At 33.7% G+C, this 18,973-nt stretch overlaps 2 protein-coding genes across 4 annotated transcripts in view; one reads left to right on the forward strand and one right to left on the reverse strand.

The window, feature by feature from the left end:
- The window catches only part of LOC145975617 (2-oxoadipate dehydrogenase complex component E1), a 330,754-nt gene that overhangs the window by 305,699 nt on the left and 6,082 nt on the right, over positions 1-18,973 (reverse strand). Inside the window, exons 1-2 of one of the 3 annotated variants that reach the window (XM_083106214.1) lie at positions 9,440-11,262; positions 9,129-9,299 (exon numbers count right to left, since the gene is read on the reverse strand). The exons of the other annotated variants lie outside the window; for them this stretch is intronic. The gene's annotated coding sequence lies outside the window, so the exon portion shown is untranslated. Of the gene's footprint in view, positions 1-9,128; positions 9,300-9,439; positions 11,263-18,973 lie in introns of those variants that run through there. 3 annotated transcript variants of the gene reach the window in all.
- Positions 2,391-3,462, forward strand: LOC145975620 (uncharacterized). The gene is made up of 2 exons (XM_083106218.1): positions 2,391-2,506; positions 2,599-3,462. The coding sequence occupies exons 1-2, from the start codon at positions 2,391-2,393 to the stop codon at positions 3,167-3,169; spliced, it is 687 nt and encodes a 228-aa protein (XP_082962344.1). The 3' UTR covers positions 3,170-3,462.

Consider the following 18,973-nt stretch of genomic DNA (forward strand, 5'->3'; position numbering starts at 1 on the left):
GCGTTGTTAGATGATGTAGAATTGTCAGACGAAGAATCGGAAGGGGAGGTTTAAAAAACAGTGAATCCACAACTAAGTTAAGTAGTGAATGATGAGCGGGAAAATCGCTATTAAAACATTAAATCGTATATAAAGCACCCCGAGTAGTGAGAGGCAAGGGGACTCACTCTAATAAAGCACCCCGAGTAGTGAGAGGCAAGGGGACTCACTCTAATAAAGCACCCCGAGTAGTGAGAGGCAAGGGGACTCACTCTAATAAAGCACCCCGAGTAGTGAGAGGCAAAGGGACTCACTCTAATAGAGCACTCCAAATTTTCGATACGGTAATTAAGGGGTCTGAAATCGCACTGTAATTTTTTCGTGGTAGGCCCTGAAAACTGCAGATTTTGTAGAGAAACTGCAGGCATTTCAATCAGAAAACCTCATTTTTAATTTTATAGTCATCGTATTGGATCCGCCATTTTAAATTTTGAATTCTTGATGTCAGATTCGTTATCAGCGACCTCGAAAGCCCTCAAATACCAAGTTTCATACAAATCCGGCCAAAAGTAATAATTATTGGCCGTCATATTGGATCCGCCATTTTGAATTTTGAATTTTTGATGTCAAATTCGTTATAAGCGACTTCGAAAACTCTTAAGTATCAAGTTTCAGAAAAATCCGCTGAAATCTTGAATTTTGGCCATTTTTTCGACTTTCCTGGCCCACTATGCGACGATATGAATCTGGATTTCGATAAAAACAGATGGTCCATTCTGTATGACACGTACACGCGCTTCTGCAAGAACTATTACGGATACGAGTATCTCGAGCCGAGTCTCACCGTCACGACGTTTCTAGATAACGGTCCGTTCGTGATTATCGATTGTTCTCGACAAAACGAATCGGTCAAGAGCGCAACCGTGGATGTGAGATTGGAATTCGAGTATAAGGAGAACGTGCCGATGAATACCACTGCATACTGTCTCATCATACACGATCGCGTGATCCAGTACAATCCGTTGATCAACGTTGTACGCAAAATCACCTAAGTATTCGCGACAACATCGTCACAAGAGAGGGGAGGAGGAGCAGGATATAAATCAAAGTGTTACAAGATGGTTTTAGAGTTTCGTCATTCCTCTCGACTGACGTATCGAAGAGAGAGAGAGAGGGAGAGAGATCTCATGTCTGTACCAACGTTTGTGGATCTGCAAGGATTTACCATCGATAAACTATTCTTCGTTAAGGAAACGGCAATCCTGAGAAAGGGATATGTTCTCTCACATTACTTTTTCGCAAGTCCCGTACCGTGGAGCGTGCTTACAAAATCTGACAAGGGGAGGTCGCAGTGTACTACCAATCGATTTCGCCGAAACTCGGTGTATCGTTTGGGTAGCATATAAAATGAATACTTGTAAACGGATAAGACGCGCTTCTCAACCGTTTGCAAAATAATAAATATTAAAAAATTTCAGTTCGGTATAAGCAAAGTAAGTAAGACCTTAGATCGAAGAGCGCGTAGCGTAGCAGCAGAGTGCTGGATTCATAGTCGCAACGTTGCGGGTTCGAGTCTCGGAAAACATTTTTTTTTAAACTTTTGTTTTTAATTATAACTTTTACAATATAAAAATGTATATTATATATATTTATGCGTTTTGTATATTTTTTTTTACATTTATTATTCAAGTGTACATTTATCCGTTTACAGGTATTCATTTTATATGCTACCCAAACGATACACCGAGTTTCGGCGAAATCGATTGGTAGCACACTGCGACCTCCCCTTGTGAGCGATGTCGTCTCATTGGTGATTAGAAATCATCATGGATTACAATGGGAAGACAGAAACGTTCCATATGGCTTGGCTCAGCGTGTAATTACAACAGCTGTCGTTGGTACGATACACGAAGAAGAAGAAGAAGAATCGTGTGTCGTGTACGTTAAAGGACTTGAAAAGCGAAAATGGCTGACCGATATACTAGACGATGCGGGAAACGGCTATATTATTGAAACCTTGGATGCAGATTCCGAAGATATTGATGCTCTAAATAAATTAGATAATACCAATATGCGATGTGAAAAACATGTTAAGAATTGTGCATTACAAAATGTATTCAAAATATTTAACTGGTGGTCGCAACGCCAGAAAGAATTACAAGACAAATAAAATATGTAAACATTAATATGTTTTATCTCTTATTTCCCCTCCCTAATCCTTTCCTTGTATTTCTAACAATTTTTTTGTCCGAGCGCCGCCTCCCCCTTCTCCTAAATTTCAGTGCGTTAGAAGCATTGATACCCCACCACATTATACTTTTGGAAGATGAGCGTCACGTATACTCGGTTAATTCCTGTACGATCAGTGTCGCGTTAACTGCTCGTGGTTCACTTTTCATAACTCCAGAGAAATGTACTACGTCGATAGAAGCAGCAGCAGCAGCGGCAGCAGCGGCATCGGAAGACGCGTGAATAATTACGTGCCGAGTCGTGATAAAACTCCATCGTTTGAGAACAAATGTGACGAGTAAGTTTTGTTTAACATTTTTCTATTTTTCTATTTTTACAAATTGTATTATTAGTATTATTAGTATTATTTAATTTTAATTTTTTCTGTAGCATTTCGTTGGAGCGTCGTGCGGTTCGTATACTAGGTAGACGATACGCATTGATAGCTACGGAATTCAAATTCCTCGAAATTGGTATCAACGTGGGTCCACCGAGTTACGTGAAGATTGCCGTAGGAGATCATCGGGGAAAGGAACTGATATTATCTCTCGAAACATGGAAGGGACTCTACGAGCAACGTCGAAATATTCAAAATTTCCTTCGGAACGACTCTAAAGATGACTACAATTTTATAAGCGTAGGACCGCTAACAGTGAGAGTTCGTACGATTAACGACGTCAAACTCATAAGTCTCGAATCTTCAAACGTATGCATGATGATGATCAAATCGACGTTACATCGTATGTTCGATCTCGATCAATGCATAGATGTAACTTTTGCTCGATTGGATAAAATTATCGAAACAGTTGATGTCAAGTTTATGCAATTCTCCAATATCGCGTCCACTGTAATAAATCCGAAAGAAGTATCAAATGTAATACGCGCGAGTGACGCTTTCAACAAGCATCAACTCGTCGATTGCGAGTTGGCAGCTTTAGTTTTTAGTCCACATAGTACGTAAAAAAATATGTAAAACAAGAATAAAGAGTTTTAAGTTTACTAAATCATGGCGTAATTTCTTCGCACATATTTCCATCCTTTGCGCTATCTCTCTCGCGCTAGTTATAAGTCTTTATCGTTCTCTCTCTCGTACGTAATCATCTCGCGCTATCGTTCCCTCTCTCTCGCACGCGTTCTCTTCGCGCTATCGTTCCCTCTCTTTCGCACGCGTTCTCCTCGCGCTATCGTTCCCTCTCTCTCGCACGCGTTGTCTTTCAAAGGAATGCAGCTGTTTATATTGTTTATAAACCGGACATCGGCATATGTAATACTGTTTATATTGTTTATCAACCGGGTATGTAATATAATATTGCTTATACTTGCGATAAAACATCCAACACGCGCCGAAACAAGCGTATCCCGCCCCGCAGCCCCCCGCGCCACCGAAATCCCCTCCGTCCCGCGTAACGTCATTCCCCCGCGCCGCTGAGATCCCCTCGCGCCTCACCCCCCCTAAGAGGATCTGAGTTAGAACCGGCCTAGTCCTAACTACTATTGTACTTTTTATTTTACCTAAACTTTTAATAAATGTTTGTATATAACTTCCTTCGTTTTGCAAAGTACATGCGTGGACACCTCATGTTCCGGCCCCCCCTACGGGAGGGCTCCACTTTCGAAAGATATAACCTAACCCAACCCGTGTCTGAAGTGTGGAATATACCTGGCTTCGCATAGGAAGTTGCAAACTTATATAAACTCATGAATCATATGAACCATGTGAAGCGAAATGTCATATATCAAGGTATTTCCCATACTTCAGACACAGGTTGGGTTAGGTTATATCTTGCGAAAGTGGAGCCCCCCGTAAGGAGAGCGGAACACACGGTGTCCACGCATGTACTTTGCAAGACAAAGCAAAGTTTACAAATACATATATTCTATTAAATATGTATATTCTTCTACATCTATTCTTCTATTACATATATTCTTCTTAAACATATATGATATGGTAAAATTGTATTCTATTCATGAAACTTTTTTTGTTAATAATTATTTAATAAATAACAAGGCTAAAACCTTCTGAAAGTTATTCAGAAAGATGACCTCGGTAAATGTAAACAGAAAAATATAAACATATTTAGAATGTAACGAAAAGATGATACAAGTATAAAATTTTAAAATCGCATATCTCAGGAACGAAAAGAGACCGCCACAAAATTCAAACGGTGTATTACTTAGAAATGTATCCTCTACAACATATGTGAAAATAAAAATTTTTCGAGCTATGTAACCTAAAGTAAACATTTACCATAATTTTTAATATTAGTTTGATAATAAAAATTTTAATTATATGTATATTTAACTAAATTTATATTTCCGATTTATGTCGTGTATGATATTATTTTAATCGAAAAATTATCATTATTCCACTAAAATTACTTTCAAACAAATAAAATGTATTTTATTTTTTATGATAAGATAATATATACTCGCGTGAAATAAATGATATAGAGATAAATGAAGTCTCGTGTTTCGAAATCCTTGATATGGGAAACTTTTCGTTATTTATAACGATTTATGACTTTAAATATCCATTAAAAATTATAAACTTTTATATTTTATTGAACTCTGATTAAAATGGATTAATAAAATTTTTGCGTTTAAAATGACATCAAACACGATATCATTCAGATAACTTTTGCTTAATGTTATATAAGTAAAAATATTATATCAAATTGAAAATTACTCGAATAAAATCGGGTTTCATATAATTTTAGTTGCAAAAATCATATTAATTCTAAAATTACGTTCAATAAAATAAACTAAAAAACGTTTTAGTTTCTAATGCTTTTTCAGATAGTCGACATTTTTTAGTCAACTTGAAGTCGTCTTTTTAAGTCGATGTTTAGTCAACTATTTCTAGTACGGTTTATTGTCGACTATGAGTCGACTTAAGATCGACCATTTTCAGAAAATTAAAAGTCGCCTTTCGGCAAAGCGAAAAGTCGATTAAATTAAGCACTTTCAATTAAATTAGGCATTCTCAAAGACTGTTGATTTAATTTCATTATTCTTTAATTGTATTATATGTAACAATATTATATAATTAAAGTATTTGCACCAGAGAGCCGATTTTCCTAAGCAATGCAGCAGTTTAAAAAAGAATTTGTTTTCTATTTTTCAAAGTCTATCTTCAGCATTCGTCATTTTGTAAAACATTTTTTGTAACTCAAATTTTTTTTAGTTTTTAAGAGGATTGTTTAATTTGAGCTTTATTTTATATTAATACGATTATTTTTTGCTAATTTGTAGCTATAGAAAGATGTTAAAAAATTTTACTAAAATTTAGTGGCCTGTTTTTTTGTGTGTGAGTTTATATTCACCAAGTAGCTACCAAAGATATCCAATGGATAAATAAAAATATTCATATACTTCCACGAGTGTCACGCCTCGCCGCTAGGTGGCGAAAAAGAAAACACCTAATGCGAAAGTGGAATTCATCTAAGACAGTAATATTAGGCCGCGGCACATGTCCCACGAATCACGGCTTATCGGTCAAAGAGAGCGGACTATTATAGCCGCATCTCCTCTAGCTTTTGCAATGAGCTCCAGAACTCCATATAATTAACCGTAGACGGTTAATTTTTTTTAATTCCATCATATACGTATCTATATACAGAACATTAAATGAATATCCATCCAAAAATAAATATCAATATATACGTAATAAGAAATGTATCCATATATAACATATAATAAATATCCACTGAATCTTGTACAGATATGTATATACTATTACCTTGTACAGATATGTATATACTATTTACAAGATATTGTTTTACATATCCTGTAGATATTTATGAAACCTCGAATTGCGGACATTTGGATATCTACAGCATCTATAATAGCTATTTTTCATATATTCGTGCATATCCTTAAGCTTATGAAGAGTATCTAGTGGATATCTAATACCAATTATTTTCCGTTGGGAATTAAATCGATCAAGTTTTTGAGAAATGACATTAAAATAAAAATTTAGTAGTTATTGGACATGACATTAAATTGACTTATAATCACCATAAAGTTGACTTTTAAGTCGACTTATTAGCTGACTGACAGTCGACTATAGTCGAGTCATTTGTCGGCTGTTAGTCAACTTTAAGTTGACATTCAGTCTAACTTTGAAGTTGACTTTAGACTTTTTCTACCGACTGACAGTCAACTAACAGTCGACTTCGTGCTGTTTGGGAAAATATTAAAAGTATTAGATTTATTGAAGTATTAAATTTATCATCATGATATTTATAAAAAAAACAGGTCATGAAACAAAATGGTACTTGTCGTGACATCAATCGTCTATGTCATTAGACCGTTATCTTCACAGCTTAAAGATGTCAATTAGTGTCGCCAATAATAACACAGTCCTGCGAGGATTAGTTACAAAAAGCAGAGTAGGTGAATCCAATAGATTTTTTGACGCTGAAAACGAATCTGGCCGCAAAATTTCCCCAGCATGTCAGGTTTTCGAGTAATTTATAGTTAAATAGCCCAAAAATGGCTATTTCGGCAAGTTTCATGAATTTATTGTGGAAGAATTTAATTTCCCGAAATATTTTTGCCAATGGCACCGTATAGTACAAGTTTTCACCTTTCAAATCCATTTTCGATTGTCGCTGCACGATTTTTTTTCACTGACACGAGATATACAAGTATGAAGTTACAAGAAAATTTACGTTAAAAAAAATTTACATAGACCTCAATATGACAAGTCCACCATCTTGAAATCCATCTTGATCATCCATCTTGAAATTTGAAAAGCTTACATATGTCAGATTCGGTTGTACAAAAAAGTCCTGTAAGAATATAACTAATACAGTTATTCAGTTGTACACATTTTGTTAAATTTTTCTAAATTTTATACCTTTTTATTGATTCTGTCCGCCATATTAAATGCGCCATTTTTAATTCTAAAAAATGACAAGGCACGTTCAAAAATTTATGTTTTTATCCAAATTTTTATTTGTGATAAGACAGAGAAGTACATGGTTGAATTGAAATGGCTTATTGGATCACTATGCATGACTAGTCTCATGCTGTATTCTCAACTTGTATATCAGCGAAAAAAATCGTGCGATAGCAATTGAAAATGGATTTGAAAGATGAAGACTAATACTATACGATGCCATTGGCAAAAATATATCAGAAAATTAAATTCTTCCACAATAAATTCATTAAATTTGCGGAAATAGCCATTTTTGGACTATTTAACCACAAATTACTCAAAAACCTGACGTGCTGGAGAAATTCTGCGACCAAACTCGTTTTTAGCGTCAAAAAATCAGATTCACCTACTCTGCTTTTTGTAATTAACCAAACTTAAAATTTCGCAGGCCTGTGTAATCAGAAAATGACTAACAATAAGATATAACATCAAAGTGACGTGGGCTTGCTATCTGGATATCCAATGTAAAAAAATTGTATAATTAGCGAATTTTAAAGATAGTAATATATTTGTCCAATATTACAATTCAATATTAGCTCAAAAAGAGGCCGTGTTTATTTGCAACATTAAACCAAAATTGGCAAATTAATCTATGTCCAATATAATATATTTGATATATGTATATTGTTAGCCATTATATTGCTGCGATAAAGTGCTACTAAAGTAATTTTTTGACAAATACAGATTATACAGGGTGTCCCAAAAGTCCCGGAACGGTCGAATATTTCATAAACTATGCACTTTAAAAAGAAATGTTTCAGACAAAAATTGTATGGCTTAAATTGGGCCATCAGATGGTGGCAATGATTTGATCTTGGAGAGTCATTTGAAGGTCACGTGAAGGTCACCGTCAATTTCTTAAATGGAACCCCCTATTTTTTATTACATATTCTTGTAGCTTATCTCGAGGACTTTCCAAAACACTATAATAAAATATTTTTCCCTCAAGTGCTTTTTGAGTTATAAGGCTTGAAATCATTTCTTAATTTTACATAAACCGTAAAATATCGTGTAAAATATTCATTTTTCGATTATCTTATCTTAATACTTGTATGTACAAAATAATGAGAGGAATCAATTGGTATAAAGAAAACACATAGTTGTTTCGAAGAAAAAATATGTAATTTGCAATTAACAATTACATATTTTTTCTTAAAAATAACTATGTGTTTTCTTTACACCAATTGATTCCTCTCATTATTTTGTAATAATAAAAGTATTAAGGTAAGATAATCGAAAAATGAATATTTTACAAGATATTTTACGGTTTATGTAAAATTAAGAAATGATTTCAAACCTTATAACTCAAAAAGTACTTGAGGGAAAAATATTTTATTATAGTGTTTTGGAAAGCCCTCGAGATAAGCTATAAGAATATGCAATAAAAAATAGGGGTTCCATTTAAGAAATTAACGGTGACCTTCACGTGACCTTCAAATGACTCTCCAAGGTCAAATCATTGCCACCATCTGATGGCCCCCTTCAGGCCATACAACTTTTGTTTGAAACATTTCTTTCTAAAGTGCATAGTTTATGAAATATTCGACCGTTCCGGGACTTTTGGGACACCCTGTATGTTTCCGATTGACGTTATTTATCTTTCTTATACCAAAATCAGCTAGTGAAACAATGATTGACTTCTGTTATTGATATTTTTTATTATTTTGAAAATACTTGAAAAAAGATGATATAATGATTCATAGAAAACGCGTGGGGCAGAGCCCCTTCCCCGTCTACGCATTTATTTAATTATACTCATTGATTTTATTATTGTATGTACATACGATTCCATATGGATTTTCAATTTTCTATGCGAAGCAACGTCTAATCCATACCATCTTGTGCTAATGTTTTTGTTTATAACTTTTTAATAAATAACGATCGCCGATTAACCTTCACAATATCCAAAGTAATGACCTTGATAGAATATATGAGAATTATTGAAATCAAAAAATAGTCTCTATATGTAAATAATTACCAAACTTTTTTTTCTTAATTTATCGATCCCCACACACACCCGAGATTTTTGACATTTAAATTCACGACACCCTGTATAATTATACGAGGGTGGAGTGATAAGTTTCCAACCTGACACATAGATAGCGCCTGTAGGTCTAATTTCGTACTGGCATTCTATAGTACTAGAGCACTAGAAAAGTAGGTATTCTCGTTCCGCCATTTTTCTTCGAACTAGCATGAAAGGTTAGGTATGTTTTGTATACGTCAAATGTCAATAACCTTTACAGTCTCGAGGTTATAAGCACAAACCAAATAAGATAAAATCGGTACCTCTACATTTGGAAATGGAAACTCAAGGCTTGCTCCAGAATGCGACGTGCTTGGATTTTTTGATTGCCCTCAGTTGACATTTTACAAATAGCCAAAACTTAACTTAAAAATACAAATATGTGAAAATATGACAAAAACTGCAACATAAAGACAATTTTTGCGATGAGTATTATTTAAATAACATGCCTTTAATTCTTGAAATTGTTCCAAATATGTGTTGCTTCAAAAACGTGCAATGAAACGGAGACACGATATGTTGATTTACGAAAAATATGACACTTTCTACTTGCGTGTTTAAGAACACATGTCTAATTAATTAAGAATCAATTAAGACCTATTTTCAGTTTAACAGAATCGATATTTAAAATTAATTTTTAGATTAATCGCGAGATCGAAAGGCGTATGTATGTACAATCAATGCGTATTGACATATATGGAAACATACCTAACCTTTCATGCTAGTTCGAAGAAAAATGGCGGAACGAGAATACTCATATTTATAGAGCCTTAATAGTACTATACTTTACTAGCTTGTATATCAAATTTCATAGCAGTAGCTCTATTAGTATACGTTTGGCAGCCTATTGAAGAAGACGCCCTTGTTATTTTCGTGAAAATGGAAAAATTAGAAAAGCGTGCGGTTATAAAATATTTCTATTTGAAAGGTTTAACGCCGCTTGAAATCAAACAGGAAATGGATTCAACACTAAAAGACTCTTCTCCATCATATTCAACGATAAAACAGTGGGTTTCTGAATTTAAGAAAGGTCGCAAAATCACTGATGACGAACCACGCTCCGGATGCCCCGTTGAGGTCACAATTCCCAAATGATACAAGAAATCCATAAAATGGTGCTGGAGGACCGCAGATTAAATGTGACTGAGATAGCTGAAACTGTTAAAATGTCAACTGAACGTGTACGCAATATTTTATATAATTATTTGGGCATGGAGAAGCTTTGCGCTAAGTGGGTGCCGCGTTTGGTAACGCTTGATCAAAAGTTGCGCCGGAAGATTGTTTCAACTGAGAATTTGGTACTGTACAAGCGGAATCCCAGCGAATTTTTGCGTCGATTCATAACTGTTGATGAGACTTGGGTGCACCACTACACTCCTGAAAGTAAACAACAGTCAAAATAATGGACAGGATCGGGTGAACCAACCCCAAAAAGGCAAAACAATTTTGTCAGCGAATAAGGTTATGGCGACTGTTTTCTGGGATACAAGAGGAATTATCTTTATTGATTACCTTCAAAAGAGTAAAACTATCAATGGTGAATACTACGCAAACTTATTGCAACGTTTGAGTGACGAAGTAAAAAGAAAACGACCACATCTGGCGAAAAAAAAAATCTTGTTTCACCATGACAATGCACCAGCACATTCGTCAGTCGTCGCGAGGGCTAAAATCAACGAATTAAAGTTCGAATTGCTTCCCCAACCGTCTTATTCGCCAGATTTAGCACCCAGTGACTATCATCTATTCCCTAACCTCAAAACATGGCTCGGTGGAAAAAAATTTAAGAGCAACGAGGAAGTCATTAACGCTGTAAATGGGTATTTTGAGGAGCTCGACGAATCGCACTATAAAGTTGGTATCACTGCATTAGAAAAATGCAACTGCGTTATGAAAAACGTATTAGTCTTTGTGGAGATTATGTTGAAAAATAAAATCAAAAAAAATCAAAAAAACTGTTTTTTTCTTTATCAGGCCGGAAATTTATCACCCCACCCTCGTATATACAGGGTGATTCTGAACATCAATTCTGAATATCAAATTCTTGAATGAATTCTAAGACGATTTTTCCTCTTGCAAAATTTTGCCCGCAGCTTAGTTTTTAAACTATAAAGAAAAATAGTTAACTAATTAATATATTAAAATTAATTAAAATTAATATATTAAACTAATTAATAAATTAAAATAGTTAACTAATTACGGAACGAGTACGAGAGGTAGGCAGGGCGCGATATAGGCGATTACGTGGGGCGCTCGCCGCGATCAGCTGATTGCTATATGCGATGAGTGTAGCAATCAGTGTGTGTGTGCGTATGTGCGTGCACATTCTCTCTCACACAGTGAGTTATGCTTCCAATGATCAATTTTAAACATAAAAAAGAATTCACATATAATATCGGAAATTTTTTACTCGATTTATTAGATCTGCTGCGATTCTACACGGCAAATTTTAATACATTTGATGAACTTTTGGAAGCAGCAGGCTTGCTAGATCTCCGCGCGATGCAGTTTCGCATCACCCACGCGTCGAGGAGGAGATAAACTTTCCTCCCTTTTTTACAATGCAATAGTTTGTTTTTTATATTATTAATCGCGCTGACGAAGGATCGAAGACGATCCGAAACGTTTGTTATTTATGTAGTATTTAGATTTGAAATAAACAAAAATCAATAAGAAGGAAGTGTTGTTTCTTCCCCTGTGCCCTCACTACTGCGCTGTGGCTTTTATGCCAATTTTGATTTTATTTTATAAACTTCCGAAAACGACCCACGCTCGATTGTCACAAATTTTTATAGAAATACTGTAAATGATGTCAAATGAATGTCCTTAAGCGGATTTTTACCGATACAAACATTTAATGCTAAAAATATTTGGTAATTATTTACTTATACGGACCACCTCCCGATTTCAATAATTCTCACATATGTTATCAAGATCATCACTCTGAGTAATGTTGTAAAGGTTTTAGTCGGCAGTCATTGTTTATTAAAAAGTTAAAAACAAAAAATGTCTAATGAATAATATGTAATTTTATGATATCGTGTACAAACTATGTTGTCGTTTAACGTTGTTTACCTTTTTTTATATTGAAATCAGATAGTGGAACAATGATAGGCTTCTATGTTTTTAATATTTCTTATGACCTTAAAAATATTTAAGAAAAGGTGAGTTAGTACAAGACAGATTGTTGTACAGTTAACATGAAGTTCTACGAGTTTCTCGCTTTAACAACAAAATATGATGAGTTATTAATTATTTGTGCGCGAAAAATGTTATACGTAAGTGAAGTGTATCCCGCATCACAAACACGGGTTGGGTTAGGTTATATCTTCTGAAAGTGGAGCACCCCGCAGGGGGGCGGAACACACTGTCCACGCATGTACTTTCTAAGATGAAGCAAAGTTCACTTAATCTTGACCTCCATTAAGAGTAAATTTTGCTTCATCTTAGAAAGTACATGCGTAGGTATAGTATGTTCTGCCCCCCTGCGGGGGGGCTCCACTTTTAGAAGATATAATCTAACCCAACCCGTGTTTGTGATGCGGGATACACTTCACTTTGCGTAGAAAGTTACAAATCTATGTGAAATTATGCAACAATTAACTTTTCTTTCGATAAATGTATTAATGAACTTATTTTGTTTATATCTTTTTAATAAACAATGACCGCCGACTAAAATCTTCACAACATTACTAAGAGTGATGATCTTGATAACATATGTGAGACTTGCTTCGCGTGGAAAAGTATATGCGTGGACACAGTGGGTTTCGCCCCTCTGCGGGGAGCTTCACTATCAAAAAACTAGACACATAGGTTCAGGTTGCACCTTGCTTCGCGTGGAAAGTTGTAAACCTATGTGGAACCTCACTTCGCGTGGAAAAATGTATACGTGGATACAGTGGGTTCCGCCCCCCTTATTTAAATGTTTTTAGCAAAAATCGGTAAAAATCCTTTAAAGACATTCATTTAACACCATTTATAGTGTTTCTACAAAAATTCATTGCAATCGAGCGTGGGTCGTTTTCGGAAGTTCAGCCTTATTTTTATTTACTTATTTGACCCAAATTCCTAATTATTAATATATAATTATGTATGAAATATGCATAATTTCTTTCTCTTGAAAAATTTCTATTGAGATTTCTATGTACAGGAAAAGTAATAAAAAGAAGAAATGATAATATAATATATACAGAGTGACCATTGGGATTGCATTAAAAATGAACGATTATATTTTTTCTTCTTGATTTCGACGATCATTTAATCAATTAGTGTCCGGTATCTGAGACCTGTCATTTTCATTTGAGCCATTGTAGAAGCCAATTTATAAGCGTCACGATGAATGCGTTAAGAATCGAAGAAAAGGTATTTTTCATCGAGTGCTTCTACAGTAGAGGCAAAATCTGTACTGAGGCGTGTTGTGGATTCTGTTCAAATATCAATCTTCTGATCAAATATGAATCTAAAAAAGTTTCGAGTAAAATTATACTCAGAAGATATGTTTTCTCCCTAAAATCGTGCCATAATCTAATCTATCCTACACATTATGTTAATAATCTGAAATTTTATTTTTCAATATTTTTTCGCAGGATAATTTTCGAATGTATGGTACTTTGAAAGATCGTAGACATGATTTACCCGACTCATCTTGTATCGTTACAACGGACGAAATAGTTAATGATGAGAATATTTCAGAGAATACTTCAAAGAAAATCCAAATTTCTTTATTCGTAAAGCTGTTCAGGTCATGAATTTAAAGCGAGAAACTCTCCGAAAGATTGTGAAAAATCGTTATCAAACTATATCCTTATAAAATCGTTACACATCAATTACTAACGAAAACTATTAAAAAAACGAGTTCAATTTTACAAAGTGATAATTGACATGTTTAAAAATAAAAAACTCGATGAGAAACAGATTATTTTTACAGATGAAGCTCATTTTTAATTCAATGAGTATATTAATAAGCAAAATTACCGGTTTGGAGAAAAAAAATTCGAATGTATCAATTGCCGTTCCTCTCATCGAAGAATTGATAGATAACAATCAAAAATGCACTCGAAACATTTCTATAAACATATTTGATAATGTATTCCAAAGTTATCGAAAGTGGTTGCAATTTTGTGTCGATCTTGATGGACAACACTTTGAAAATGTATACTATTAGTTCATGCGCGCAAACAAATTTTTATCCCTTTCTTATAATATGTGATTTAAATTTTTAAAATATATATTTTTTTCATACGTATAGTAATAAAAATAACAAATTTCTTCTACAAAATGGCGTTTTATTCATTTTGTTTGGCTTACTTGTTGCAAAGTAATCGTTTACTTCCAACACACACAAACCCAATAGTCACCCTATATATACTGGATGTTAAAAGTCTTAACCGTAAAATATTTTGTAAAATATTCATTATTCGATTATCTTACCTTAATACTTTTATGTACAAAATAATGAGAGGAATCAATTGGTGTAAAGAAAATACATAGTTATTTTTAAGAAAAAATATGTAATCTTTAATTGCAAATTACATATTTTTTCTTCGAAACAACTATGTTTTTTCTTTACACCAATTGATTCCTCTCATTATTTTGTACATAAAAGTATTAAGATAAGATAATCGAAAAATGAACATTTTACTAGATATTTTATTGTTTATGTAAAATTAAGAAATGATTTCAAGCCTCATAACTCGGAAAGTACTTAACGAAAACTAACTTAATTATAGTGTTTTGGAAAGTTCTCGAGATGAGCTACAAGAATATGCAAAAGCATAGGGTATCCCATTTAAAAAGTTGAAGGTGACCTTCACGTGACCTTTAAATAACTCTTCAAGGTCAAACCAATGGTACCATGTTATGTCCCCCTCGAAGCCATACAACTTTTGTCTGAAACACTTTCTAATAAAACTCTTCCTTATCGAGATATTCGACCGTGTCCAGACTTTTTTAACACCCAGTATATATATATATATATATATCCTCTTTAAGATTGTTTGTTGTAGTTAGTTGTTGTTTCCATTTTTTTCGATTGTAATTGCAAAGAAATTAACTATAAACCATGTACTCGCTTTAACATTGTTTGTATTTTTTGTATTAACACTAATTTCGATTGTAGTTACTACAAATATAAGCGATTTCAAAGCTGGAATTCGCAGCAGATTGATTCCATGTTAACTTTCAAGAAATTATAATCAAAATCAATGCTATTACAAACAATTCTAAGGAGCAAGCATATCTCAATATCGAATCATTTTTAATGAATAAAATTACAAATGAAATTATTATTACTACAAACAATTATTATTACAAACAAAATATTATCATTATCCATATTAAGGAATAAATTTTTTAAAAGTCAGATGCTAGATTCATATAGATAAAAAAGGTAGATATGTAATCAAATATTATACAGGGTGGCCCATTTTAATACATCCAGTCGAATATCTCGAAAACCAAGCCCGGGAGAGAAAAATGTTTCAGACAAAAGTTGTTTGGTTTCGAGGGGGCCATAAGACGGTACCATTGGTTTGACCTTGAAGAGTCATTTGAAGGTCACCTTCAATTTCTTAAATGGAACCTACTATTTGTCATTGCATATTCTTGTAGCTTATCTCGAGAGCTTTCCAAAACACTATAATTAAGTACCTTTTCGTTAAGTACTTTTTGAGTTATGAGGCTTGAAATAATTTCTTAATTTTACATAAACCGTAAAATATCTTATAAAATATTCATTTTTCGATTATCTTACCTTAATAATTTTACGTACAAAATAATGAGAGGAATCAATTGATGTAAAGAAAAACACATAATTGTTTCGAAAAAAAAAATGTAATTGTTAATTGCAAATTACATTTTTTTTTCGAAACAATTTTGTGTTTTCTTTACACCAATCGATTCCTCTCATTATTTTGTACATAAAAGTATTAAGGTAAGATAATCGAAAAATGAATATTTTACTAGATATTTTATGGTTTATGTAAAATTAAGAAATTATTTCAAGCCTTATAACTCGAGAAGTACTTGATGAAAAAATACTTTATTATAGTGTTTTGGAAAGCTCTCGACATAAGCTATAAGAATATGCAATAAAAATAGGTGGTTCCATTTAAGAAATTAAAGATGTCCTTGACCTCACCTTAACGATGCCATCCAAGGTCAAACCAATGACACCATCTTATGTTCCCCTCAAAACCATACAATTTTTGTCGAAAACGTTTTTCTCTAAAATGCTTAGTTTTTGAAAGAAAAGGGGTGTACGGGTGGTCTAGGACACCCTGTATATATATACAGGTTGTTGAAAAAAAAGGGTCACATATTTTGATAGCAGGTAGTATTGATCAAAACAAGAAGAAAAGGTCTAATTAACATGGGTCCTAAGACTAATATCTTCAAAGATACAAGCTATTTTGTTATTTGAGCTCTTTGTCATTTTCTTATTAGTCATCTTTAGAATGTAATGAACCAAGGAGTAGGGGAGAGTGGGGTACAATGGGGATATCTTTTTTCTAGGTACCTTAAAAAATAAAAAATAAACAAAGAGAGATAAAGAAACAATTTTTATTTTAATATGAAATGTAATCATTTATCTTCCATAAAAAAACTGAAGTAAAGGAACTGAATGTATGATAACAAAATAAAAACTCTTTTTTTACAAAAAACAAAAAATTTTAATGCTGACTCAGCATTAGAAGAAGTGCTCTATGTGATTGCCATTCACTCTCACGCATCTTTCAGCCCTACGTCTTAGAGAATCACGCACTCTTTCAAATACACCTGGCTGGTCAAAAATTTGCCGACACGCCAATTTTCTCCCCTACTCCTTTGTTCATTACATTCTAAAAATGACACGACTAATAAGAAAATGATAAAGAGCTCAAATAACAAAATAGCTTGTATCTTTGAAGATATTAGTCTTAGGACCCATGTTAATTAGACCTTTTCTTCTTGTTTTGATCAATACTACCTGCTATCAAAATATGTGACCCTTTTTTTTCAACACCCTGTATATATGTATATATATATATATATTTATATAATATTTAAGGTATAATTTAAGGTAATATTTTAAAGGTAGATACCCAGTAAGCAAAATGTTAACAAATTGCGTGCAAATTGGCAGCAAATTTAATCAAAATTCCACACCAAATTCATAGCCATCTGTGTCCCCATTAAGCTCGTGTTTTGCTAGCAAACCTTGCTGACATAACCTGACAGCAAATTGGTGACGAAACCCGAGCAAAGCTTGCTGACATGTTGACGTCAAATTGTCGGCAAAAACCGAGCAAGATCTGGGCGCGCGCAATCTGACAGCATATTGACGGTAGTAACCGAGCATGATCTGTTTTTGACCAAAGTGCAATAAAATTTAATATTACAGAATAAGTTTTATTGGTAAATTATAATTTTCTCTTCATAAATAACTATGAAATGTAATGTTATATCGTAGTTATATCTCACGTAGCAAATTCTCTTTCAACTTAATTAAATTAATAATAAAGTAAATTGTGAAAATAATTAAATTTAATTTATAAAATTGAGACATAATTTATATGATAATTAAACTCTTGCTTTATGCTTCAAATAGAATAATTTTCCATTTATCCTGTTGATTCTAATCAGTTTAATATTCTCATATTAGGCTTGTATGAGATATCAAAAATTAAACCAATAGAAATATACTTTTGATATTTTATTAATAGTCACTAGCAGGCTTTATATCTACTTCTAACAGAAATTTGATTGCAAGAAAGCGTGCATCGCGTAGCGGAAAGCGAAGGAACTATTGAATCAAGGCAGTTAAATACCGATTATGCAGGTTCTGCTCGGTTTCTGCCACCAATCTGCCGTCAAATTATGCGCGCAGATCTTGCTTGCTTTTTGCTGACAATTTGTCATCAGACTTTCCTGCACAGATTTTGCTCGGGTTTTGCCGCCAACTTGACGTCAAATTTTGTGCGCGCAGATCTTGCTTGGTTTTTGCTGCCAATTTGACGTCAAGTAATGCAGCAAGCTTCGCTTGCTTTTTGCCCCCAATTTGTTGTCGAATTTTGTCAGCAAGCTTTGCTCGATTTTTGCCGCCAATCTGCCAGCTTAATCAGGTAATAACAACTCTTGTAGCAAAATTGTAGTCTTTTTGCTGACAACAATTTTTAGCAAGTACTTGGCGAAATCTGTTCGAGCAGACTTGGCTAACTGGGTATGTAATCAAATATTATATATACTACTAAATATTATTTATATATATATATATATATATATATATATATATATATAATATTTAGTAGTATATATAATATTTGATTACATATCTACCTTTTTTACTCCCGACTGCTGCCAACCTGTTGGCAAAAAGACGGAGGGAGTATGCGTTTCACCGAGCTCGGATTGATTGTCCGCCGTATTCTCGATAACTATAACGTAGATCGATATCATCTTTTGCACATCAGTTTCTTTTTAATCAAGGAAGGTTTCAAATATATAATTATCGTTATTTATTCTATTAATAAAAAGCGAAAAAACAATATTATTTCGTCTATACGTTCTCTCATTGGCTGCGAGTGAATCTAAGAAGCAAAAATGATTCACCAATGAGATTCATTCTAAGCATCCGTATAGGGAATATTAGTAACTTACAAGTGGACTTAGGGCTCGTTCCCACTGAGCGCGTCACGCGTCGCGTCAACCAGCGTGAGCCAATCAAAACATCCCATTGTAATAACACGGAAAACATGTTATTACAATGGGATGTTTTGATTGGCTCACGCTGGTGACGCGACGCGTGACGCGCTCAGTGG

This window comes from Camponotus vicinus, unplaced genomic scaffold (assembly GCF_025532165.1).
Source record: "Camponotus vicinus isolate PSW18456_S1 unplaced genomic scaffold, iyCamVici1.0 SCAF_8, whole genome shotgun sequence".
Taxonomy (NCBI): Eukaryota; Metazoa; Arthropoda; class Insecta; order Hymenoptera; family Formicidae; genus Camponotus; species Camponotus vicinus.